This window comes from Meles meles, chromosome 5, assembly GCF_922984935.1.
Source record: "Meles meles chromosome 5, mMelMel3.1 paternal haplotype, whole genome shotgun sequence".
Taxonomy (NCBI): domain Eukaryota; kingdom Metazoa; phylum Chordata; class Mammalia; order Carnivora; family Mustelidae; genus Meles; species Meles meles.
This window is the reverse complement of record NC_060070.1, coordinates 57,925,072-57,951,263: the sequence shown is the minus strand read 5'-3', so window position 1 is coordinate 57,951,263 and position 26,192 is coordinate 57,925,072. Positions and strand designations below refer to the sequence as shown.

The 26,192-nt window shown below is 41.2% G+C and overlaps 1 protein-coding gene across 3 annotated transcripts in view; it reads left to right on the top strand.

Annotated features, from left to right (window-relative positions):
* The window catches only part of GRM1 (glutamate metabotropic receptor 1), a 440,097-nt gene extending 432,619 nt beyond the window's left edge, over positions 1-7,478 (top strand). Inside the window, exon 9 of one of the 3 annotated variants that reach the window (XM_046004121.1) lies at positions 4,442-7,478. In XM_046004121.1, coding sequence (XP_045860077.1) covers positions 4,442-5,354 — 913 coding nt within the window. In that variant the 3' untranslated portion in view covers positions 5,355-7,478. The remainder of the gene's footprint in view (positions 1-4,441) is intronic. The other 2 variants (XM_046004123.1, XM_046004122.1) reach the window with 2 other exon arrangements.
* The last annotated feature ends 18,714 nt before the right edge of the window (positions 7,479-26,192 follow it).

Below are 26,192 nucleotides of genomic sequence, written 5' to 3'. Positions count from 1 at the left end.
AATGCCAAAGATATACTAATCTGTTTACACCACCTACTTCCAACCATTCTCTAAAGTGCTGTAAATATTGGGTTTTCTGTTTGGGGGGATTGTTAGACTTATCTAATGAGAGAAAACCCAAAGCAAGATCCCAAGTCTGTCATAGCTGGCCTGGCAGCCCAGGCCTGCTTGGCTCTGCACACTCCCAGTACGGATCACCGTCTACATCCTGGTTCCTCTCCAGCCTAACAGACATTTCCTCCCATAACTTCTGTATCGATAAATATCTTTTGCCACCTGAGGCATTCACGCCAAATGCTACTGAATTTGATCTTCGAATATGAGGTGGTTTTAAGCCTGGTGTCTGCCTTCTGAAGTGAGAGCAGGAAGGATGGGGTGTTTTGCGACAATTATGTGGTGTTTATAGATCGTGCTTTTCCTAATACTTCTATTTAGGAAACGAAGTAAAATTAAATAATAGAAGGAAGCGGTTGGTGGCTGAAACAGAAGGTATTAAAGTTATCTGGGATTAAACCGAAGATTTATTTCATAGTAATATTGCACTTTGATAACACATTTACTCCTTTTGGCTGCCCCATATTTTATACATTTTTTCTCTTCTTAATATCATAGCAGTGGACTCCCAGCCTTTTCAAATAGGGTAATCCCTTTTCACACTAAAATGCTTATTAAACCTTCACCCAAATCAATGATAGTAATCATACTTTTTTTTTAGTAGCCACTTGACCACAAAACACAAGAAAGCTTCTCAGAAATTAGCTACACTTGTATCTAGCAACACACTTTATTGTGATAGCATTTACATGCATTTCAATATAGCAATGTACAGTCTATCAAGACATAGTACCGATCCAGTCTAAAAGCAAAGCTTATCGCATGTATAGATTCATGGACCATAAGAGCTGTATGTGAACCCGATCTCAGATACACCTGATTCAGAAGGGCTAAACTTTATACTCTGTGCTGAAGTTTCTATGAGATGATACACTTCCTTCACTATCTCTGGTTTGTAAGAAGCAATTTGTTTTGTCCTTGGGAGAAAAAAAAGGTTAATCTAATTTTCTTAATCTAATAAATGCCCTGGGACATTAGAATTGTTTCCTAATTAAACAGTTCTTTACAGCAAATCTAGAGCAAGACTCTGAGGGAAAGGGAAGCTGCTAATTTTGACAGCCAGGGTAAAAATCTCCCATTTCATGAATAAAAATGGTATTGGATTAAAACAGAACTAAGATGTGATTTTATCTATATGCAAGATGATTAATGATGGCATTAAAATAGGGAAGCACACGATTTAAATAGAGGCCCACATAGGACCCTGGGAAGTGAGGAAAACAGCCCATGTGAGTGAGTGAATGAAATAAGTCCCAAGAATACAAGAATGCCTTTTTGCCGGCATATATGGAGACTGGAATAATTGCCTGTTGGGGTATGTAAGACTGGTGGTTAAGTAAGGCGTAGCCTAGCTCTCAAGGGACTTGTTTCTTAAACACCCACACATACACACACATAGGCACACACACACACACAACTAAATACTCAAAGCATCCCTTTATTTTAATGAATTAAAAAAAAATAAGCATTGAGAGGCAGGCATTGGAAGAAGGAAAACATGTATCCATTGCAATTCAAAGTGATGCAAGTCAGTCCTCCTGGGTGGCTCAATCCATTAAGCATTTGACTTTTGATTTCCGCTTAGGTTATGATCTCAGAGTCCTGGGATTGAGCCCCTCATTGCGCTCCATGCTCAGGGTGGAGTCCAAACTCAGGAAGGAGTCTGCTTGTCTCTCTCTCTCCGCCTATGCCCCTCTCGCCACTCATACTCGTCCCCCCGCTTCTCTCTTAAATAAGTAAATAAATAAAATCTCTTTTTTAAAAAGTGATGCAAATCATTGAGGTTGGATGGTACACTAAAGCATATTTAAGAGACAAGGCAAGAGGCAAATCAGTGGTTTTACACTTTCTGGAAGAGTCATCATGAATGTGTTAATAGAGAGAGAGAGAGACAGCCTGAGTAGAGTAGGGGTTGGAGGAAATTGAGAAAGAAGGAGGTGGGAGGTGCGCTCGCCTAGAGTTTCAAACTCAGAACTGTGGATTGTGGTCTTGGTTGCTGGCTGGTTGACTGTGTGTTCATGCTGGGAACACCAACCGTCTGTTCTATAGTTGACTTAATTCAGAGGAAAGGTATTCTAACAATAGCGTAGAAGCTGAAAAGTCAGTGATTTTTTATTTACAAGTACTTCTACATTCTCAGGGAATATATTAAGCATTTATTTCAGAGAAATATTAAGTTTCACATAGTATTTTGGAGATGAGATTTTTCTTAGATAATTAAACATATAGCATAAATGGGGTGCCTGGGTGGCTCAGTCGGTTGAGCATCCAAGTCTTGGTTTCAGCTCAGGTAGTGATCTCAGGGTTGCAAGATCAAACCCCCCAACCCCACTGTTGGGCTCCACACTCAGCAGGGACTCTGGTCAAGATTGTCTCTCCCTCTCCCTCTGCCCCTCCTCCCACCTGCATGCTCTCTCTCTCAAATAAATAAATACATATATATAGCATATAAATTATAAGATAGAGGAACTACCTTTTCATAAATAATGAAATTTTAACTAATTTTATTATTATTTATATATTATTTAACAAAATTTTAACTAATATTTAACTATTTTAAGACTTTTAAATCCAGAGTTTTCCATAATAGGTATCAGAATTTCTGCAAGACTCTGTATTTATTTAGCTCACTTTACTTTTCAAGATTATAATATATAAAATGTCAAAATATTATCATCATCATATATGCAACATGCAAAATTCTTGAAGTATTCATTCTTGTATTTTCAAAATGACTAAATAAATCATTATATTAACTATTGATCACTTCCTACATTTTTCAAAACAAAAGACCATGATACAGAATAGTCTATATCCACCTAAGAAAAAAATGTTCTTTATTCCTATTCCTTTTACTGTCAAAAATGTGTTGACATTGTGCTACTTTCTCTGTTGTTTTCATGGATACAGTGAAAAAGCAAACTCAAAAAAAAAAAAAAAGAATGACACACACACACAAGAAAAAATATCCTGATGTAAGTATTAACACTAATGTTATTAATAGTATGCTATGGTAAGGTACCGCCATCTGCTAAAAGTTGTACAGAAAAAAAAAAACACCAAAAGTCCAAAAGTAAGACCAGAGTTATTATAACATACCGAATAGAATCTGAGTGATAGGCACAGCACCTCTCTTTTCTTCCACCTTCTCTTCCTCCTCCTCCCACTTCTCTCTCTTCTTCATCCTTCTCTTCCTTCTCCTACTTTACTGGTTTTTTTGATGGTCCCATAAAGAATGAAAGGTAATAAAGCAGGTGGGCTGTTTGTACCCTAACATTTTTCTTCTCCAAAGCTCATCGAGGAAAAGGGCAGGCAGGGACCTTTGCCTCTGTAACTTCTGCATTTTCTGAATCTCCATTTTGTCTTGTTTGCATCACCAGCTATGTGGAAGGGCTAAACCAGGGTCTGAGCATCTGTGTTTTGCTGGGCTTCCTGGTTCTATCACTTTTCAAACACACCTAGTTAAAAGTCCCCAGCGAGGAAATCCCAAACTAGCAGCTGTGAATCAGGCCTTAATGTGAATTGTGATTCATTGTATGTGTCGAGAATAATGCATTGAAATAAAAAGAAAGGCAAAAGTTATGACACGCTAAAGTGGAACATGGGTCTGGGTTTTCTATCATCTGCTTTTTTCTCTTCTGTACAGGTGCCATGTGTCTGACCTTGCTACTCTGGTACCAGGAGATACCGGCCTATCAGAAAGGGCGACTGAGGGGGTGGATGTATTTTATAACCTCACGGGACAATTCCTTAATTGTGGAATTATCTTAATCTGTGGGTTTTAATTTGTTCCAGGGGCTTCAGAAGAAAGGGAGGCAAGAGCTATGGTCATTATGTTCTGTTGTCCACGAGTATCTGTAGTTTTATTTCTTATTTGTTTCCTCCATCTATTTTGGAATCTTTCAAGGGCTTGCACTGAGTGGCAACGTTGTGGTTACCTTAAGTGTATGTGTGAGTACGTGAGTGTGTAATAACTTTGTGAAATCTCAGACGGAAATGAAAATAGCTGCTTCTGCAGCAGGCTGGTGTTTCTCCCCGCTCTCGGGGGAGAGTGTTCTTTCTCGGGGTCAAAGTGTTCTGCCTTGTCTTGGGGTTGATGGAATCACTGACTGCAGCTACAGAGGCAAGCTGTGGTCACTGCAATTTTTGGTCTTTGAACTGTAATAAGGGGAGGTTAAGGGTATAGAGACCAGGCCTACAGTCCGTGGGGGAGGGGGGTGTGGGGGGTATCAAATTGCATTGAGCTGGGATTGCATATAGTTTATATGTATTTTCTCCTGTGTGCATGATATATCTGCAAATAAATCCATCTCTATTTTATTCATAGTTCTAATGGCAAGTCTGTGTCATGGTCTGAACCAGGTGGAAGACAGGTGCCCAAGGGACAGCACATGTGGCACCGCCTCTCTGTGCACGTGAAGACAAATGAGACGGCCTGCAACCAAACAGCCGTCATCAAGCCCCTCACTAAAAGTTACCAGGGCTCCGGCAAGAGCCTCACCTTTTCAGATACCAGCACCAAGACCCTTTACAACGTAGAGGAGGAGGATGCCCAGCCGGTTGGCTTCAGCCCTCCCAACAGCCCTTCTATGGTGGTACACCGACGGGTGCCAACTGCGGTGAGCACCCCACCTCTGCCGCCCCACCTGACCACAGAGGAGACCCCCCTGTTCCTGGCAGACCCGGCCATCCCCAAGGGCTTGCCCCCTCCCCTCCAGCAGCCACCGCAACCGCAGAAATCCCTGATGGACCAGCTACAGGGAGTGGTCAACAATTTCAGCACCGGGATCCCGGATTTCAACGCGGTGCTCGCAGTTCCCGGGGGCCCGGGGAACGGGGTGCGCTCGCTGTACCCGCCCTCGGCGCCCCCGCAGCACCTGCAAATGCTCCCTCTGCAGCTGAGCACCTTCGGGGAGGAGCCTGCCTCCCCGCCAGCAGAAGACGACGACGAGGACGACAGTGAGAGGTTCAAGCTCCTCCAAGAGTACTTGTATGAGCGGGAAGGGAACACGGAGGAAGACGAACTGGAAGAGGAAGACGAAGATCTGCAGGCGGCCAGCAAACCCGCCCCCGAAGATTCGCCTGCCCTGACACCTCCGTCGCCTTTCCGTGACTCCGTGGCCTCGGGCAGCTCGGTGCCTAGCTCCCCCGTGTCCGAGTCGGTGCTCTGCACCCCTCCCAACGTGACCTACGCCTCGGTCATCCTGAGGGACTATAAGCAAAGCTCTTCCACCCTGTAGGAAGGAGGTGTCCACTTGGAAAGCAAGAGACACCGGGGAGCACCAGCACCTCTGGAGATGTGCGGATAGCTGGGAGGAGGAGATGGGGAGAGGAGCGCGAAGTCTGCCGGGAAGGGAGACAATGCTGCTGCTGCCTTAGGGAAGGCCAGAGGAAACTGCTCTGCAAGCAAAAAAAAAATCCCAGCGAGGATCCCGATTCTTGAATTATTCAAAAGCCTTCTCGGGGAAGAAAGGGAATTCTGACAAAGCACAATCCCATATAGTGTACAACTTTCACCGCATAAATAAATAAATACATGCATACATAAGTAAATAAATAAATAAACAAATAAACAGAAATAATCTCTTCTTCTGGACAATTGTGCATAGATAAACTCGCCCACACATGCTTGGCTTGAAGAGACAGCGCATGTGGACCAGCCAGGTGAATCATTAGTTGACATCACGGTATTCACGGCAGTCACCGTGAGCGTCGGGCAGCCAGACAGAGCAGGTGGGTGAAGGAGGGGCAGGAATGGAACCACCTGTGGCACAGCAGCTCATTTTTCTCTATCCCTTCTCCTTACTTGTGTTCAGGAGCCTAGGGAATTGGCCCAGACATGGGCCTCTCTTCACCCATTACACCTGAGGCAGAGCCAGCCTTGTCACACTTGGAAAAAAATGTATGGACACCCTGCTGCTCTGTGATGTCTCTACTTAGGAAAACAGGAATCAGAGCAAAAGCATCACCAAAAACTGCTTCATCAGGAGCGCTAAGGGAGGATGGAATGAGACAGTACATAAGCATGGGGTGGTGAACACAATCAGCGCAGGTAACATTCCATAGCTGATACTCACTTATTGGTGATTTTGGAAAAAAGACTAGAACAAGATTGTTTGGAGAGCGGCAGATGTTTTGTGATGATCTTGTGTTTGTGCCAAGGGGGCTCTTCTCTGCCCTTCAATGAAAGAGAACAAAACATGTGGCAAAATTGTTACCTTACATTTACTGTAGCAAATATTATTACCAGTTGAACTTCTAAGATGCAGTATGTGTACTTGGTGCCATTGTTTCTCCTATGTACTACAGAAACAAATGATCTTCGAACTTAATGGTGTACTCATAGCAACTATTACTGGTTCAATGACAAATAATTCTTTCCGCTTGTCATCCAAGTCCCTGTAACTAGTACGTAAATGTGTTCCTGTGTCCTTGTGTACATGTGATAATAAAATTTGTGCAATGTAATGTCAGTGGAATTGCAACCGGAAGGTTGTCTTTCCAATAGAGTATAGATATTTTTATGTTCTAATAATGTTTTATATATTGTCACCAATATTTACAGAAGCTCTTTGAAGGTTTGAGGGCTGTGGTCTCGTGGTTTTCATATGCTGCTCAGATGGTTCTTCCTCATCTAAGAGGAATTTATTTTTCAGATATTTAATGATGTGGAACACATTTTAATGAAGTGGCTTGAAAATTTGTCATGTTAAAAATTCACAAAAAACTGTGGGTAACAATAAAGAGGTACATTTTATAAATTTTCACACATCATTATTAAAACATGAGATCAAAATGACAGTATTGAGATTATTTCAGGTCACTATAGATATTTTAAAAAAGATTTCACAGTAACGTGAGCTTTCAGTGATTGAAACCTGTATTAACCTCTATGTCTGGCCATATTTTTTCAAATCATCTATCCATCACTTCTTACTTTCTATTGTTATTTCCATGTACTTTTATGCCTCTATTTTCACTGTCATCACTTTTCTTTATATTGCTATTTGCTGTATGTAATATCCACGTATGTGTAATCCCGTTGTTTTATTTTCACCTCCTTATTACACCCAATAAAAACAATTTTTCTTGCTGTTTTATTTCTTCTATTATTTGTGGAAAGAAGCTCACCCCTTTAAATATCTGTTTATGCCTTATGTGCAGTCATATTTTAATATGCTTCCTTCGTGTGGAAGCTGATTTCTCAGCCAAAAATCATCTTAGAATCTTTAAATACCCACTGCATCATTTGTTCAGAATTTAACATCAGTTCCAATGTTTGAGGCTCATATTTCTTATGTCTTCCCATATTCCACTGCCAAGTTTAGTTGGTTCCATATCAAGAATGGACTTCCCTTCCTTTATTTTTTTTTTTATTTTTTATTTATTTATTTTTTTTTTTTTAAGATTTTTTTATTTTATTCATTCGACAGACAGAGGTCACAAGTAGGCAGAGAGGCAGGCAGAGAGAGAGGAGGAAGCAGGCTCCCTGCTGAGCAGAGAGCCCGATGTGGGGCTCGATCCCAGGACCCTGAGATCATGACCTGAGCCCAAGGCAGAGGCTTAACCCACTGAGCCACCCAGGCGCCCCCCTTTAAAAAATTATTCGTAACCCCTTTGGTAGAAAGACCTCGTGATGAAACAGAAATTTTAGTTCCATGTTTTCACAGTAATGAAGCAGAGTGAGGAATGTAGATGGTTCCAGTGCTTAATAGATGGTCTGCTTCTTGGCAAACTAGCAACTAAAAGTTTACTAGCTATTATTCGTGAAACATGTTTTTTTTTTTTATCTTAATGCCACTAATGTATGTCCTTGATATCACAGGACGTGTGCATTCAGTTTTTTTTTTTTTTAAATAAGAATAGACCAGAAAAACTGCTCTACTATTCAAATAATATAAGATGTCAGTTTGTTCTGAGGTTTTAGTCTGAGACATTTGGTGAACACATTCAACACCTATTACATTATTTCTCTGAATGCCTAATATTATCATGATTAAAAGTTTTCTTGAACATAATACAGTATTAGCTCTTATAGCATAATTGTTCAAAATTGGAAATGTACACATACATACCCTGTACCAAAAGGACAGATACTCCTCACCTTAATGTATGTGCTTATACAAGTTGTTTAGCTTCTTGTAAAAGTGTTTTCCTTTGGCTCATTACTGCCTTTTGTCAGATAATCTTGATAATGCTGTATAATAAATGTTTTCTATTTATTAAATGTGTGTATTCTTTCTCTATGCTTTGTCAGAGTTACAGTAAGAGAAATAGATTGTTATTAAAAAAAATTATGGTGGTTTGATTTTGCTCACAACTTGTCTTCTAGATCCAAGTTGGAGAACACCACATGAAATCTGTAGGCCAGGTAGGTGACAAAGTAGAGTACATTTTGATTGTAAGAAAAGTGGTACCTGAAACTCTAAATTTAAATTAAATCCAGAATTTGAATATTTAATGCTGTGGCAGACATTGTCTTTCATCTTTTTCATAGAAAGTCTGAGCCTTAACTAACTCCTGGATCTCCGGCAGATCTCTGCAGACAGAGGCACTGAAGGCTGCCGTCTCTCTTTCATTTGTGCACCACTAGACTCATACTCTAGAGGAAGCTGGTGATATCCTCCTTCTAATCCCTTAAATTTCAATGGAGACTTCACTGGTCTTCAAAACAAAGAAGCCAATTATTTGTCTCTTGCCGTAAGATACCTACAAAGTAAAACACCTACACAGTGTCGGTCAAGAGGAGAACAATGGTAGTACAAGGGCCACATCCATGAGATTGTGTTGTATTTATATTGTAGGAGCAAGGTGTATATAGGAAGGCTGATGTTGAAGAAATTTCCAGAATCAGGGGCTGAGACACCAGGGGGTTTCTTCACTGTGTCCAGAAAATAGAATGAGAAATCATGAAAAGGGAGCTTGATGTCTGAGAGAGAAAGGTCATAGGAGAGGGAATGAGAAGAGAAAAGAAGAAAAAGAAAAATGGAAATGTTTCAGATGTATAGTCCAAAAATACCCTCAGATTACCCAGTAGGTCATAAGGACCGCCACTTGGAGAGTATAGAAGCTTCACCATAAGGAAGACATTTGAAGCGGCGGGGTCTAGAATCCAGATACCACAAATGATGTGTGAGTAACTGCCCAATAATTTCTTCATAAACTTTCCTGAAACGGAATCAAAAAGAAGGGAAGCAACATTTCATCAGCTTATTCTGTGCCAGACATTATGCTAGGTTCTTTACATTCTCATTTAATCTTTCAGGTACTACTGCTCCATGGATAGTTTGGAGTACTGAAATAACTTGCCCAGAGTCTCTCAGCTAGCAAGTGGCCATATGGGATTTGAGCTCCATCCTAAGCTGGCACAGGGCCTGTGAATTCGTATTCCTTTGCAGAGCTCAGGAGAGTATCACCTTTTTGTATTCCCATAACATTTTATTCACATCCTAACCACATTATAGTTTGCATGTCTCTTTCCCTTAATAGATTTAGGTTCCTTTTTGTTTGCGATACTTACCCCCCACCCCCTAATTTGTGAGGCTTCAGGGCAAAGCAGATACTCAGTAAATGTCGAAAAAAGGAAATAAGTGTTGTAACACCATGTAATTTTCCTAGCTTTATTCTTTGAAGATTTATTCCAAGAGCCTTATGGGGTCCAGAGCTCTATATTTCCACCTACTGATCCTAACTCTGCCAACTGGAACAACACATGTTTTCATCATGAAAAACAAGCTCTCCTTTTGGCATCAGAAAGATTTGTCCCACTGGGCAGCAGGTCTGCCTTTCTTGCAGAAGAACATGGCAATACTCAATGTCCACTGAGCCCAGTCAGAGGTCTGGCAAAGCAATAATAGGTATGGGAAACAGTGTCCTCTTCAGGAGAAGTGCGAGTAACACATAGATTGCTAAAGTGGGACCCCCATTAAAGTGAGGGCACTTGAAGCAATGACACCATTAAACCAGAAACTGGTTTCATTCTCTCTTGGTAGCTTGAGAAGCAAAACTTATAAATTAATAAGAAAAGAAGGGGAAGAAGAAAAAGAAGAGAAAGGAGGAGGAGGAGAAAGAGAAGGTGAAGAAGAAGAGGAGGAAGAAGAATAAAGAGGAGGAGAAGGAAATTAAGAATGAATATAGCAAAAACTGAAAAGGCAAATATAAAAAATTATGGAGTTGGAAGTAAATTTAGAAGTCATTTAAAATAAGCTATCATCTGGAGTGCCTGGGTGGCTCAGTTGGTTAAGTGTATGATTCTGGGTTTTGGCTCAGGTCATGATCTCAGAGTCATGAGCCCTGAGTTGGCTCCATGCTAAGCGCAGAGTCTACTTGAGATGATCTCTCTCCCCCTCCCCTCACTCACATGCTCTCTCTCTCAAATAAAATAAATAAATAAATAAAATAAAGTAAGCTATCCCCCATTCAGGATTCTATTTCTCTGTGTCCTGTTCCTCTTCCTGTGTTAGAAAGGGGTAGGTGAGGAAGTTACTTCTGACTGGGGTGGAACAGATGGAGGGACTGGGGTATAATGTCTATTACCTCCAGTTGTACAAAAAGAGAGCAGATAGCTCCTAAGTTATTTCACTATAGTTACGTACCTATTTTTGTTGGTGAACATTTTTATTTGAACTGGAAGAACATCTATATTGGCAGGGAGAGCAATGTCCAAAATGATATTGTTAATCCATGAAGGTAGCCAGAGAACAGAACTCAGACATAAATTCAGAATGAAGGTATTGGAGGACCAGGAAAATAAGGGGGTAGGAGCAGCTAGGCTCATAACAGGCTGGTAGTCTGAAGGAATGCCCCAAAACAGAATCCTGGTTATTGAAATGAGCTTCTGATGAGACTCACAGAGGCTTACATGTGGGACCTAGGTTTATTTTAAGAAATGGGATGGATTCAGATGATTTTTTGCCATCTGCTGAAATATTTCCAGAGAGTAGGATCTTGCATTTGATAAGGGAAAGCTCTAATCATTAGAAAAAGTTTTTGTTTTACTTTTGCCCAATCAGAGATCTGGCCTCTGGAAAGAGATTGAATAAATTTAATGTACTGTGTACATGACTTCCCTTTAGCCACTTGAAGACTGATTACGCCATTTCTTAGTAGTTTATTCTCTAAGCCAAATAGCTCACTTCCTTTAACTGTTCTTTTCATTATTAGGTTCCTAAACTCCTAATCAGGCAATGGATATTCCAATTTTGAGAATCCTTTAAGAAATTTTGCATCCAGAACTGGAAATAATACTTAAACTGCACGAATACCTTGATTCATTTTAACCATTATTCTAGTATTGCTGCCTGAGATTATGCTAATTTTGTTAGCAGCCTTGCCACATTTTGAGCTCAGGCTTAGCTCAGAGCTAGCTATAATCCATGAGTCTTTTTCTTATGAACTGCAGGAAATGGATATGGATGTGAGTATCTTATTAAGATGGATTTCCCCAGAAAGACCCTGAGAAGAGGATTTGAGTGAAAGTAGTGTACCGGGGAAGTGATTCTTGGAAGCACCAATAGAAATGTGGGGAGGCAAGGCAGTGAATGATATGCAGCCAATAAAGGATATGTTATCAGGCAGGTTACCACCATGGGGCTCAATCCTGCTGGCGACTCTGGGAGACAGTGGAGAGCTTGCCTCATACTGTCCACCATCCCCATGGGGCAAGGATGTGGGGAAGCATTTACTCACTTCCTATCATGGTGGAGGGCTGCTGGGGAGGCAGGTGCATGCGAATTCCGGCTACTTCCAATGTGTCTTCTATGCAGGCTCCAATCTCCAAAGAAAGCCTTCAGGCAAAGAGTTACAGATCCTGGCAGTTGGAAACTGGAGAGTTGGCCTGTGAGGGGAAGGTGAGTGCCAAGAAGGGGCAGGGCACTAACAATATGTGCTATAGATATGAATATGGAGATGATGACAGATAGGTAGATAGATAGATAGATAGATAACAGACACACACCCAGACTCAAATACCAGTACAGATAAAGAAAACAAAGAGCTGTACAAGGAAAGATAAAGCTGTGATAAGGACTTGAGGTGAAAACTAGTGTTTCTAGCATCAGCCAAAAAAACTCCTGTCTCCTTGCAGCAAGGTAAAGTCACAAAAGAAAATTAAAGTACAATGGTCCTTTAAATGAATTTGATGTTAGCCTCTGGATTATTTCCTTAAAACAACTTCTAAAATTGTGTCATTTTTCTATTAAAAAAAAAAAAAAAAACAGGGGCGCCTGGGTGGCTCAGTGGTTTAGGCCTCTGCCTTCAGCTCAGGTCATGGTCTCAGGGTCCTGGGATCGAGCCCCACATCGGGCTCTCTGCTCCGTGGGGAGCCTGCTTCCTCCTCTCTCTCTGCCTGCCTCTCTGCCTAGTTGTGACCTCTCTCTCTGTCAAATAAATAAATAAAATATAAAAAAAAAAAAACAAGAGGGGCATCTGGGTAGCTCAGTGGGTTAAGCGGCTGCCTTCAGCTCAAGTCATCGTCCCAAGGTCCTGGGATTGAGGCCCTCATCAGGCTCTCTGTTGAATCTGGGCAAGGATCACCAGCAAGGCTTGGGCAGACAGGTGGTGAATAAGCCCCTCAAAATCTAGTGTACTTAGTGATGAAGTGGCTGTGTGGCTCAGTGGCAAGAATGGATCTCTAAAGGTTTAACAAGTTTTCCAGTTACCATCGCCCCAAACCCCACATGTAAAATTTAGAAGAAGCCACAAGAAGAGCAGGGATCTTCCTGTAGGTCAGCAGGAAAGATAAGCATAGATCATGCGGGTCAGAACCCCTATTTTGGTCTCACTGAGCAGAAGGCCAGCTAATAAATGGAAAGCAGTACAGATGACATCAACAGAGATCAGGAGCAGGGGATACTGAGCTCTAAGCACAGCAAGACAGAGAGTCTCAAAGGATGTTAGAGGTCAAGATCAGTGCCACCACACTGGCAGTTCAGGCCAGGAATAGATGGGGAGAGATGGCTATGCAGGGATCATCCACAGGGACAAGTAACTGCAGGCAGTAGCCAGAAAAGATTGCAAAGCAGTAGCTAAAACAGGAAGGCAGAGGTGCAGGCTCTGTGCAAGTTATACAAAAGCAGATGAAATCACATGTTTTCTCTTTGAAGACAACACAATTAGGAAATACCACAGTTTGCCATGTGAGGGCTTAGAGTAAATCATTAAAGTGATTAATATTCACACGTGAAAAGCATTAAAAGCATTTCTTGCTGATATTAACAAAAATACCCCATAAACATCATCATATGGATATCTTATAAGTTTTTGATCACACTTACTGTTAGACACTTAGATTGTTTAAAACTTTCTGAGTCCTGGGCACCTTGGTGGCTCAGTCGTTAAGCATCTGACTTTAGCTCAGGTCATGATCCCAGAGTCCCGGGATTGAGCCCCACATCGGGCTCCCTGCTGCATGGGAAGCCTGCTTCTCCCTCTCCCACTTTCCCTGCTTGTGTTCCCTCTTTCACTGTCTCTCTCTCTGTCAAATAATTAAATAAAATCTTTAAAAACAAACAAAAAAATAAACCAAACTTTTTGAGTCCTACAAATAATGTGAGAATTATTCCACACCAAAGATTTATTCTATATATAGTATTTCTTCTTTTTTAAGATTTTATTTATTTATTTGAGGGAGAGAGTGTGTATGCGTTCATGAGCATGAGTTGGGGGAGGGGACAAGGGAGAGGGAGAGAGAGAATCTTAAGTAGATGCCCATGCATGCCCATGCCCAGCGTGGAGCCTGAAATGAGGCTCAGTCTCACAACCTTGAGATCATAATCTGAGGCAAAATCAAGAGTCAGATGTTTAACTGATTGAGTCACCGGATACTCCAAATATAGATTTCCTTAGTTTGGTTTCTAAGATTATGTTATTAGTTATTCAATAATAATTATTATTTATTCCCTGAATTTTACATTTACATTTTATGCCACATTTAACTTTGTAATATCCTTTGAAGTAGGGCTTCTTCTCATTTAATAAATGAGAAAACTGAGGTTCAAAAAAAAAGAAGTAACTTGCCTAAGATCACAAAACCAGTGGGACGTGGAGCTGTGGTGCACCTCCAGGGTGCCAAAGCCCGGCGCCCATCCTCTGAACCACCACACTGGGTTGAAAATTATGCTGATACTATTTTTAAAACAGTACACTGAAAACTGTTCTGTAAGCTCTTGATACAAACAAGCACACTCAGTCTGAACATCAACGTAATAAAAAATTTATATTGCCTGCTTTAGAAATGTAAGCGGAAAGAGTTAGGGATCCCCAGAAAAAGAAAGATGAGACTTAATTTTCAGGACACCAGAGAAGTCAGTTTTAGACCTCCAGCGATTTTCTTTGATCTCTGCCCTACTTTCTGGATCTGTGGACCTCTTGCAGAACTTTCTAGGAGGCGTCAGAGTTACAAAGAAATGCAAAAGCCTTAGTAGTTAAGGGTTTTAAGGGAACAAAAAGAATGCAAAAACTAAATCTCTACCAGGCCAGGAAAGAGCCTAACCATAATAGAGACAAGAAATCAATGGTAAAATTCCCAGTGCTATATCAGAAGTAAGTAAGGCCCGGAATTCTTTACCCGAGATCATGAGCCCAAGACCCCCACCGGTTTAAGTGGGCTCTGGCTATTAGAAGACACACATAGCCCCTTCCCCCTGTCCAACAGTTACCTCTACTCTATTATAATGTTAAAGTCTCTGCCCTACAGAAGAGTACAAGCTTCAGTAACATAACATAGAATACATATATAGGCACGTTTCCTAAGTAAGCCTGTGCAACCTTATGCCCATCTTTACACGTGATGACAAAGCTCCCCTCTCTGAGTATTCATCCTAACCCTAAAAAAAAAGAACGCACTCATCTTTGCTCAGGAGTCCTGGCTTTGGAAGTTATGCTCTGTAATCTCCTTATTTCCTGCAAATAAAGCTTCCTTTGTGACAACTCCACCAGGCAGTACTTACTCTACCTGTAACTAACCAAAGAGCAGACTCACATTAGTTCCATTACAAAATCACCAGTTAGGAGCTAGGTATGAATTATTTCTCAAACAGCTTTTAGATTTCATACAGTTACAGATGTTTGTCCTATCCACAAGCAGAATCATCACTGCATATTAACTCACAATGAAAATCTACAGAAAAAAATTCTAACTCAAAATCACTGTTTAATTGTAGTAATTTATAAGAATACTAGAAAACTACTTGAAGTAAAAAAAAATTATATATATATGTACGTATATACATACATATATATATATATATTTACAGTAATTATGGTATTTGTAAGGTAGCAAATTTTACCACCCCAAGATATGCCTCTTGGCATACTGATTATTTTAAACTGGTTATTTTTTAAGAAGCTGCAAACACAGGAGAAGCTCTGAAAACCAAGTAGAAGTTACTCTTTTGTAAGAAATAGTTACATTTACAAGAGAAATTTCCATTTGTAAGAGTGTTGGGGAGGAAAATGTTTTCTCTACCCTTCAAAATTTTTCTGGCTGGCTCAAGAGTCAACTTGACATGAGACAGATTAACAGGAGAAAATCAAACAAAAGTTCTCTAACATGTATACCTCCTGTATACTTGAGAGAGACCCAGGAAAAGTGAGTAACTCCCTGAAAGGCCAAAGACATCACCTTAATACCATCTTCAGCCAAAGATAAAAGCAGATATTGGGGTTGGGGAGTCAGTTATGGGAGTTTACTAGGAAAAGCACAGGAAACAAGGGTAAGGTTGTTATGCAGATTTAAGTAGTTGTCTTTTCCATTGATAAGATTTTCTAGAGATTTAGAGTTATCCCTCCTCTTCCTGTTACAGCAAAGCAGACACCTTACAAATGGAGAGAGAGTTCCCTAAAACCTGTAACTGTATCTTTACAAAAGGGTAACTTTTACTTGGATTTCAGAATTTCTCCTGTTTGAAGTTTCTTAAAAATGACCAGCTTAAATTAACCAATACGTCAAACAGGCATATCTGGGGGTGGCAAAATATGCCCCCCTACATATTCTATGAATGTATAATTTAATAATTAACATGACATCCTAAAGTAATATGTTTCTTGGGAATTTCTCAAAGGGTCACTTTTTTTTTTTTTTAAAGTAGATCATTACTACTTCCAGAATGTTTACTAAAAGAACTTTAAAGTTAAAAAAAAAAAAATAGAGAAGAAATGACCCCTCTCCTCAAAAATGTGGAAAATTTCATGAATGTGTTGGGTCTGTTATCAAAGGAATGAGATTGAGACAAAGTGAAAGTTATGTAAAGCTTTATTCTATGCCAAGCATTAGAAGTCAGACTGACCGGCCAGGGCCACCTCCGAAGAGAGCGAACCCCTGGTCTTAAAGGTAGTTTTATAGGACACAACCGCAGACCTCTACGTATGTGGCTTTGGCTGACTGGATGTCTCCTACCTGTGTGTTTTAGTAACAGTTACCCGGAACCGGTATCAGTAACTGCTGAGGCATTTATTAAACAACAAAATGGACATCTAGGCAACATGGAGTCACTATGGCTAAGTAGGCCCAGGCAGGCCCTAGGGGTTTAACAGGTTTTAACGTGGAATGGGCCCGAACAAATGGATATAGAGATAGTTAAATTACTAGTAAGTACTGATGTGGGAAAAAAAGAGGAAGAAAAAATTTTTAAATTTCCTTACTATTTAAAGCCCATTTACAAGTCCTTGAAACCGGGAGTGACATTCCTCTCAGAACTCAGCTGTTTTGATGTTAATACTTTGCTAAGGATAGCAGGTCATCCTTGGCCCGACCCCCAGGATGCTTTAAGTCTACTTTAACATATAAAAATTCCTTCAGAAACTTCGTTTATCTCAACCCCCTCCCTGCCCAAGATACATGTTGGCAATCATCCTCCAAGCCTACAACCTACCAATATATGTCTGAAGGGTCTCATGACTGAGGGTTTACTAAACAATAATAAATGACATTTTCCTAACAATAGCTAGTTCCCTCAGGATCCTGGAAAACCTTGTTTCCAAATACCTGGGAGACTTATGCTATCCCTTACCCCCAACTTGAAAGTATATAATGGGCCACTCCTCAGGACCCCAGGGCCCCAATTTCTGCCCATGCGTCCTGCCTCCGTGCTTTAATAAAACCACCTTTTTACACCGAAGATGTCTCAAGAATTCTTTCTTGGCTCTTGGTTTTGAGCCCTAACATCTTTCCTACATCAAATACCACCCAAGAATTACAAGATTGAGAGCAGCATTGTTAGGTTATCACTGCAACTTCCTCATGTTGAAGGAGCAGAAGGCAAGCCTGGGACAAAGCAAAGCTGACACTCCACACCTTCTCCTCCACCAGTGGGATATATGTGACATTCCTCAGGCACTCCTGGCTGCCCTCAAGGAAAAATAATTAAATTTATAGAGACCACAATCTTGCAAGGCTTGAGTCTTCCTCGGTTTACAAATGTCTACAAGAACAAAGCCTTTCTTTTTTTTTTTTAAGATTTTATTTTTTATTTATTCGACAGATAGAGATCACAAGTAGGCAGAGAGGCAGGCAGAGAGAGAGAGAGAGGAGGAAGCAGGCTCCCTGCTGAGCAGAGAGCCCGATGTGGGGCTCGATCCCAGGACCCTGAGATCATGACCTGAGCCGAAGGCAGAGCTCAACCCACTGAGCCACCCAGGCGCCCCGAACAAAGCATTTCTATCAATAGCCTAGCTTCTAGAAGGAAATATAGATACAATTAAATTTCCTAAAAACCTGCAGCCTATTGACAGATACTTGAAGTGGGCAGAGTGTAATGCTCCTCCAGGAAGCTCCCTGTTATCTTCATGTTAATATCTTGCTGGGGGGGGGGGGGGAAACCCTTAACTTGAAAATGGCAATGTCTCTGGTATCCTGTGAGTCTTCTTTAACATATGAGAATCCTTTTGAAACCTCCCTTTTCCTTACTGCCCCCATCGACATAGTATATAATCATCCACCTCTCCAACCCTGGGACAGCAGCTCTTTCTGTCCATGGGTCCTGTCCCCGTGCTTTAATAAACCACCATTTTGCACCAAAAGACATCTCAAGAGTTCTTTCTTGGTCATTGGCTCAGGAGTCCACCCTACTGAACCCCATCTATAACTCCAAAACCCCATCGATGTTAGCTACTTTCTTGAAATAAATTCAGCTGTTATTTTTAATAGACTAAACTCATTCAACAGATTCAATGTATCTAAATGTCTCCTTCAGTGAAGTGGTACATGTGGTTTAGGGGGCAGATTGCAATACATTTTAAAGAACCTTAGGTTGGAAATTTTTAGCTATACTCAAAATTAGCTGTTTGGCTGTGGCCCCAGCATTTTAATCTCTAATATAATGAGTTTGGGTGATATAAGATAATAATAAGTGATTTAACTTTTTATGTGACCCTGTGTACCCAGTCTTATATACTTAATATGTTTAATTCTTACAACTGTGTGAAATAGGTGTGAAGTTTGCATTAATCAGGATATGCTAGATTGTGCTTAGTATCAATAAAGAAGGAAGGAAGGAAGTGATGTGGGGAGCAAAGGCAGAAGGAAATACAGATAAAATTAAATGTCCTTATAACCTGAAGCCCATGGACTCGAGGCAGGCAGAGTGTAACATTCCTCCAGGAAACTCCTGTCTTCGTGTTAATGCTTTACCAGGGGGAAAAACCACCTTAGCCAGATAGTAGCTAGGCCTCCAGGATCCTGTGAGTTTTCTTTAGCATATGAAAGTCATTCTGGAAACTTCTCTTTGTCTTTACCTCCCCCTAGCTCCAAAGTATATAATCAACCATTCCTCACAACCCCAGTGCTGCTCCTTCTGCCCACAGGTTCTGTTCCCGTGCTTTAATAAAACCACCTTTTTGCACAAAAGATGTCTCAAGAATTCTTTCTTGGCTCTTGGCTCCAAGCCTAGCCACTCCAAACCACCTTAGAAGGAAGGAAGGAAGGAAGGAAGGAAGGAAAGAAGGAAGGAAAGAGAGGAAGGGCTGCGGAGGGGAGGGAGCAAGGAGAAAGGAGTGGAGAAGGGAAGAATGGGAGAGAGGACTGAAATTGAAGAAGAAAATTACCCAGAGCAGGCCCAGGCTCCAGCAGGTGGAAAATCACTAACAATAAGCTAGAGCTAGCCAGAAGCCCTACTGTGAGCAAGAGATAACCAGCCGCTTCTGCTTCTTTAAACGGGCTTCCCACTACAGGCTCCTGGTACTACATTTCCCTCCTACAGCAGCCCCCACACCCCCAGTTTAAACCCACCTACCAGCAATCAGCATAGCGCTTGAAACCTATTGCAGTCCCCTATAAAAGCCCTATAACCCATTGCTCGGGGCACAGAACTTGAAGCATGAACTCATCTGGGTCCCCTGCATAAACAAATCCGAGTTGTCCTACTTCTCCCAGTGTTACTTGGTCTCTTGCAGGTCTGATTATTTTTCTGCAACAAAATCTTCTAACCAAACCAGAGTTTGTCTGTCCAATGAGCACGGAGCTTTAGCAGTGAAGAAATACAGATTATTTAGGGGTGTGATGCCACCCAGGAGAACAGGGAACTAATGCTCAAAATCCTGAACTGCCCGGGACTTACAAGTGAGGGTTTTTAAAGGCAAAAATTAGGGTTATCTGGGTGGAGCTGATGTAGTTTATATAGGTGAACATAGGTGAAGTTTGGTGGGGTGGGGTCCGGAGCTGAAGACCAAGAAAGAATTCTTGAGACCTCTTTGGTGCACAGAGGTGGTTTTATGAAGCACAGGGATAGGACCCATGGGCAGAAAGGGGGTTGTGAGGAGCAACTGATTATATACTATGAGGTTGGGGGAGGTAAGGAAAAAGGGAGGTTTTCCAAAGGACTTTCATATTCAAAGAAGACCCAGGATCTTGGAGGCTTAGCTACTGTCAAGATAAGGTGTTTTTCCCTCTAGTAAAGCATTAACATTAAGATAGTTGGGAGCCTCCTGAAAGATCGTCACACATACCCTAACCAGGAGTGGGGTGAGGGGAGAGGGGAGGTTGCAAGGTGTCAGCTTGTGCTTTGTCTTCAGCTAGCTTTCTGCTCCCTCATCAGGGTGGCAATCAATGACTGGTGGAGAATGAAATCATGTTCTTGACATCTTATCTCCTGTTCTTTGAGGTGTGTCTGGTTGAAAAGGGATCTGTTCCACTCAATGATGGTAACTCTAAAAACACGTCTATTCAGTCAGTGAGTTAATAAAACAGTATAATGGGGCAATACATCCTGTGATTCCTACCAGCAGTAATTTATTACATTTAAGTGACTACATAAGTATTCTCCTTTACTGACTACAATGGTCTTGTACAACACGTGCCTAAAATTCTACCACAGTCATGAGTAGTAGCGTACGTGCCATTTCACTTATTCCGCCTACATTCCATTTCCCCCCACTGTTGTTCCCAGAAGTCTTCAATCTCAGTGCCTTCATAAAATAACACTTACTTCATGCTCACATCCACTCACATTCAGGTTAGGCAACACTCCTCCATGCCTGCAGCAACCCCAGGTGGGACATATGGTCTCTAAGTCACGGCAGTGTGTCTGCTGGAGGTTTGTGTGGGATGTTTGAGCCAGACTGGGAGTGGACGGCAGTCACCTGGGCCCTGGAACCTAAGCCGCAAGGGAGGTGGGGAAACGGAGTCATCCTAATTCCTAAAGCTACAAATGGTGAACGTGTTTCACTGTTTCTGCCAGTTCTTATCCTCATTCTATAGATAAGAAAACTAGGGCTTAGCTGTACATGTAGGATACCTAGTGCCACACAGCCCATGAGTGATGACAGAATTCACAGGGCCATCAGAATCCAGGGCTTACTGTACTGACACTGAACCATCACAACCCCTAAATCGTGCACTGAAACTGAGTAGGTAACTAAAGCTTCTGTGACTATCTCAAGTGACCTCAAGGAAGAATCAAAAACAGGAGGAAACAGAAAACCAGTTAAAAAGAGACACGTCAGTGTTGGGGCCCAGGGCAGGCCACCCCAAGATGGGCCACTCTGGCCTGAGGATTATTTTGAGCTGAAGGCAATCAAGAACCTGCAGGCTTAAGAGAAATAAATATTTGGCTGTCCCTTAACTACACAGAAGAATCTAAATTGGAGGTGTTCCCCAAAATAATAGGTATTATCAGAAATAATCTTTATCTGGGTAACCCATCTATAGGGCAGGGCAAATATCTAATTACCAGACATTCACTCTTCTTACTGGCCTCTGAACTGCATACCTTTCCTCTAAAGCCCCAGATCCCTGCGACCATCAGGATGACATATACACCTCATTTTACCTGTCTTTAGAATTTCCATGTCTATATGGATTCTCCATCTGTACACTAGTAATCAGTTTTCTCCTGTTCGTCTGTTTCATGTCAATTTGTTTCTTAATCTGGCTAGGAGGACCCTTAAAGGAGACAGGAATTCTGCCCCCTGACACAAGCAATATTATAAACAATCAGATATGATAGAAATAGAATGTATTACGATGTATTACGACTGCACGATGACCTAAGAGTCTTTCTCATGTCTGTGTGGAAATCAGTAAATCTTAATTTTAACAATAGTAGTAGATTCAACCTTGTGACACACAATATTTGGAGAACCGCTTCCTAGTAGGTATACTCCTTTCCCTTTTTGTATATATAATCCCCTGTAGCAAGTAGCTTCAGAGCAGTTCTGCAGAGCAGCCTGATAGTTTCCTGAGCTATTGTCCTTAGTAAGACAATAAATAAAACATTTACAACCTCCTTTGAGGTTGATTGTCTTTCAGTTGACAACATCTCTTGTATCTTCAGCACATTCGCCACGTCAGCTACACTGGTAAGCACAGTACTTGCTGATGTAGGAAAGAACATTAGGGTTCCAAGCTAATGGCTAAGAAAGAATTCTTGAGACATCTTTGGTGCAAAAAGGTGGTTTTTTTAAAGCACAGGGACAGGACCCGTGGGTAGAAAGAGCTGCGCTGGTCAGGAGGCATGGCCCATTGTATACTTTCAAGTTGGGAGAGGGGGTTAGGAATAGCCTAAGTCCCTAAAGAATTTTGGAAACAAGGCTTCTAAGACCTTGAGGTGGCTAGCTATTGTTGGGAAAAAGTCATTTATTACCATCTTATAAAACCTGAGTCATGAGACCCTTCAGATGTATATTGGTGGTTCATACGCTTGGAGGATTGCCAACGAGTATCTTTGGGATGGAGATGCAGGAAGTTTCTGAAGGAATTTTTATATCTGAAAGTAGACTTATAGCATCCTGGGGGGTGGGGTAAGATTACCTGTTGCCCTTAGCAAAGTCTTAACATGGAGACAGCTGTGTCACCCTGCCTGTTTCAAGAACTTGTCAGTGGCCTGTGAGTAGTAAGGACATGGAATTTTCCTTCTGCCTGTTTTCCACATCACTTGTTAGTGCAGCTTCTTATGATATGTTTCCTTTCCTTTTCTTTTTTTAGTTTTTCACTACAGTCTGTTTCCATGTAGCCACATTCACTAGCACATAACAGAAACTTATAGCACAGAGTGACTTAAATAACCTTAATCCTTCCATAATGAGATATTTAATTTACCGTAATCACTGGTGATGGGGGGGGGAAGCATTTTTTTGTTTGTTTGTTTCTTTGTTGGTTGGTTTAGGTAGGTTCTATGTTCACTGGGGGCCCAAGGTGGGGGTGGGTGGGTAGGGGTGTGGAGACCTGAGCTGAGATCAGGGATCAGTTGCTTAACTACCTGGAGCACCCAGGCCCTCTGGGGGAAAGCACTTTTAAATGATTGAAAACATCATCAAAGTTCCTAACATCCTTCTAAGTTTTTAATAAAATGTCAATTAATGTCTCTTCTTACTGCTTAACTTTTTAAAGAACTAGTTAAAGCACAATGAGCTAGGGAGGGTGTGAAATTCATATACCCACAGGATTACTGCAGAACCCTAGTGATACAGTGAAATACTTCTCTAGAAGGGAGGACATCTACTATGAGCAGTTTCTGCTCATTCAGACTCGCAACATCTGACTTGATGAAACACAATCTATTTCTCCTATAGAACTAAATACCATTTGTTACTTGATTATATAAAATTTCTTTCTCCTGTAAAGAGCATACCCTTAATGGAGAGAGTGTTGCAGCCTCCCCAGCAAAAGAGAGGTGCAGAAGTTCAAGGCTGAGACCCAGAAAGATGGAAGTGAGACAGGGGATCTGACCAGGGAGTGATCCACATTCACAGTGCCTAGTGAGCCCTATAAGTTGACGTGACTATCCAAGATATAAGAAGGTTGTCATTCATGGCATCGTTTATATTCACTTTACTTTCTTTCTTTCTTTCTTTCTTTCTTTCTTTCTTTCTTTCTTTCTTTCTTTCTTTTTAAGAGATTTTATTTTTTATTTGACAGAGAGTGAGAGCACAAGGAGGCAGAGTGGTAGGAAGAGGGAGAGGGAGAAGCAGACTCCCCACTGAGCAGGGAGCCAGACATGGGGCTTGATCCAAGGACCCTGGGATCATGACCTGAGCCCAAGGCAGATGCTTAACTGACTGAGCCACCCAGGTGCCCCCATATTCACTTTTTTGATCAGGTTTTCTGCTGCACAGATTTTCAGAGGATTCCCACCCATTCTAAGAGGTAGTAAAATACTGACCAAAGGATGTTTTGTTCAGCATGTTCTACCTTCAGAAAGACTGTTCATTGTTACTTTTGCCCCAGGTTTGAATCTACAGATCTGAGCGTTGAATCCCAGAGACTATAAATACTATCCACCTTTCCTTTTCTACTCAACTATTATAAATTTGCCTAAATATAAAACCTAACCCAGCAGGCAAATAAGCCCTCATGAAAGATTCAGTTTTCCCTGATTATCATCTTGCTGTTTACCGTTTCTGTTGGCATAGGCAGGAAAAACTGAATAAAAAAAAATTGATTTTCTCTGGTTATTCTGTATGTTAAAATAATGATACAGAGCATTATGTATAAAGTATAAAGCAGTTTCACTTTGAATCGAAAGTATCTATGTTTCTCTTCTTTACAACCAACATAAATACGAGACAGGTTTTAATTTTATCTCCAAAAATATTTATCAAAAGCTTAAGAAACACCATCTCTGTATTTAATGTAAAATAAAAATATTTCCAAGCTGATTATCTTTAAACTACAGTCTGGAAAGATTCCTAACCCATGACTGAATATTAAAAATGAACTTCATCCCCACTGCCTGAGTTAGAGGAAAGAGGAAAATCTTTTTCACATTTTGGAAATCATAGGCTCACTTCAGATCTTGGAAATAAAACCTGAAATTTTGGTGAATTTAATTTTTTAGCACCTACTTTGTCTTTTATATTAAAAAATGAAGTTAGGAAGGGTTATCTATGCATATACCATTGCCCTCTTTAACCATGTACCTGCTCAGAGAATTGTTGCAGGTTTTTCCAGAGATCTTAAATAAAGTACCAATTGCTACTCCACTGGCCAAAGGCATGAGTGAGGTTCTTTTCTTTCCAGAGACCTTTATGTACAGATGGGTATCACAACATTTCACACATGTAGTAGTTTGTTGCTGGGAATCAGGGGTCGGGATGGGAACCTCACCGTCTTGTGATTTTCAATCATGCTCCTTTCGGCAGAAGTAAACCCTCATTGTTGGAAACAGACAACCAGCATCATCAGGGCCTTTCAAGCCTGAGGTTTTAAATAAAGCAGTTAATAATAACAAATGTGAAAAGATACAGTGGAATGCTTTTAAGGCAGTGTTTCTTAACCAGAGCTGCACTGTGGAAACCCCCAGAGAGCTTACAAATAAATAAAACACATCTGGCCTCATCTCCCAGAGTTTCTATTGTGTAGCCAGGTTTGAAAATCACTGTCTTAAGAGTATGAGTATAGACACTAGATTTAAGAAAAAAAAAAAAAAAAGGGAGAAGGCAACCTCACAATTTGTAGAAAAATCTATTTAAAAAATATGCTCCTCCCTATAATCCTGGCTCATAAATTATATAATAAACTAATAGCTCAACCCTCATGGCCTAGTGGGAGACTGAATACCAAACGAGGCAGTGTGGGAACAGGGTGAGAAGAGAGAGGCCGATAAACTCCACGTGCTTTCAACAGCAACAACAAAATCACTGGTTTTTACGCTTTATATTTTCCTCTCCATATAAATATGGATTCCCTTTTCTCTCTCTCTTTTTTTTTAAAGATTTTATTTATTTGACAGACAGAATCACAAGTAGGCAGAGAGGCAGGCACAGAGAGAGGGGGAGGCAGGTTCCCTGCCGAGCAGAGAGCCAGATGGGGCTCGATCCCAGAACCCTGGGATCATGACCTGAGCCAAAGGCAGAGGCTTTAACCCACTGAGCCACCCAGGTGCCCTGGATTCCCTTTTCTCTTAATCTGTGTTCCCTCAGACCTCCCATGGTTCTTGTATTGTCTATGAAGAATCCCATACTTGATTCATTAGGAAGCCGATTAAAAGAGAGCCAAGCATTTTACTCTGTTCTAAGAGTTCACAGGCAATTAAAAAACTAGACACGTACGCAAAATGTCCAGGAACGCAAAAGTGGGAGTGACCCATTCTGGTTCCCACCGCCACCTGCATCTGCTGCATGGTTAGCCTGCCTGGCCAGACAGAAGAGAGCTGTTTAGCAAGAGGTGCTCAGTGAGCGCATAAATGACAGTGTTTTACCAAGGTTTACATCTCCCAGAGTGCCTTGTATGTAGTAACTGCCCAGTAAATACCCATCAATCAATCAATAACAAACACTAAATTTCAAAGGGAGATTGTCTTCAATGGTGTCTTTTCTATAGCCATTAATAGTAAAGGAAATGCAGAGGAGATTGTCAATTTAGATGGTATTTTGTGCTCCTGACACCCACCTGTGAGATGTGGGATTTTCTTACAGTTTCTTTTCTTTTCTTTCCTTTAAAGATTTTATTTATTTATTAGACAGAAAGAGATACAGTGAGAGAGGGAACACAAGCAAGGGGAGTGTAAAAGGGAGAAGCAGGCTTCCTGCCAAGCAGGGAGCCCTATGCGGGGCTCGATCTCAGGACCCTGGGATCATGACTGGACCGAAGGCAGACGCTTAAGAGCTGAGCCACCCAGGCACTCCTCCTTTTCTTTTCTTTTCTC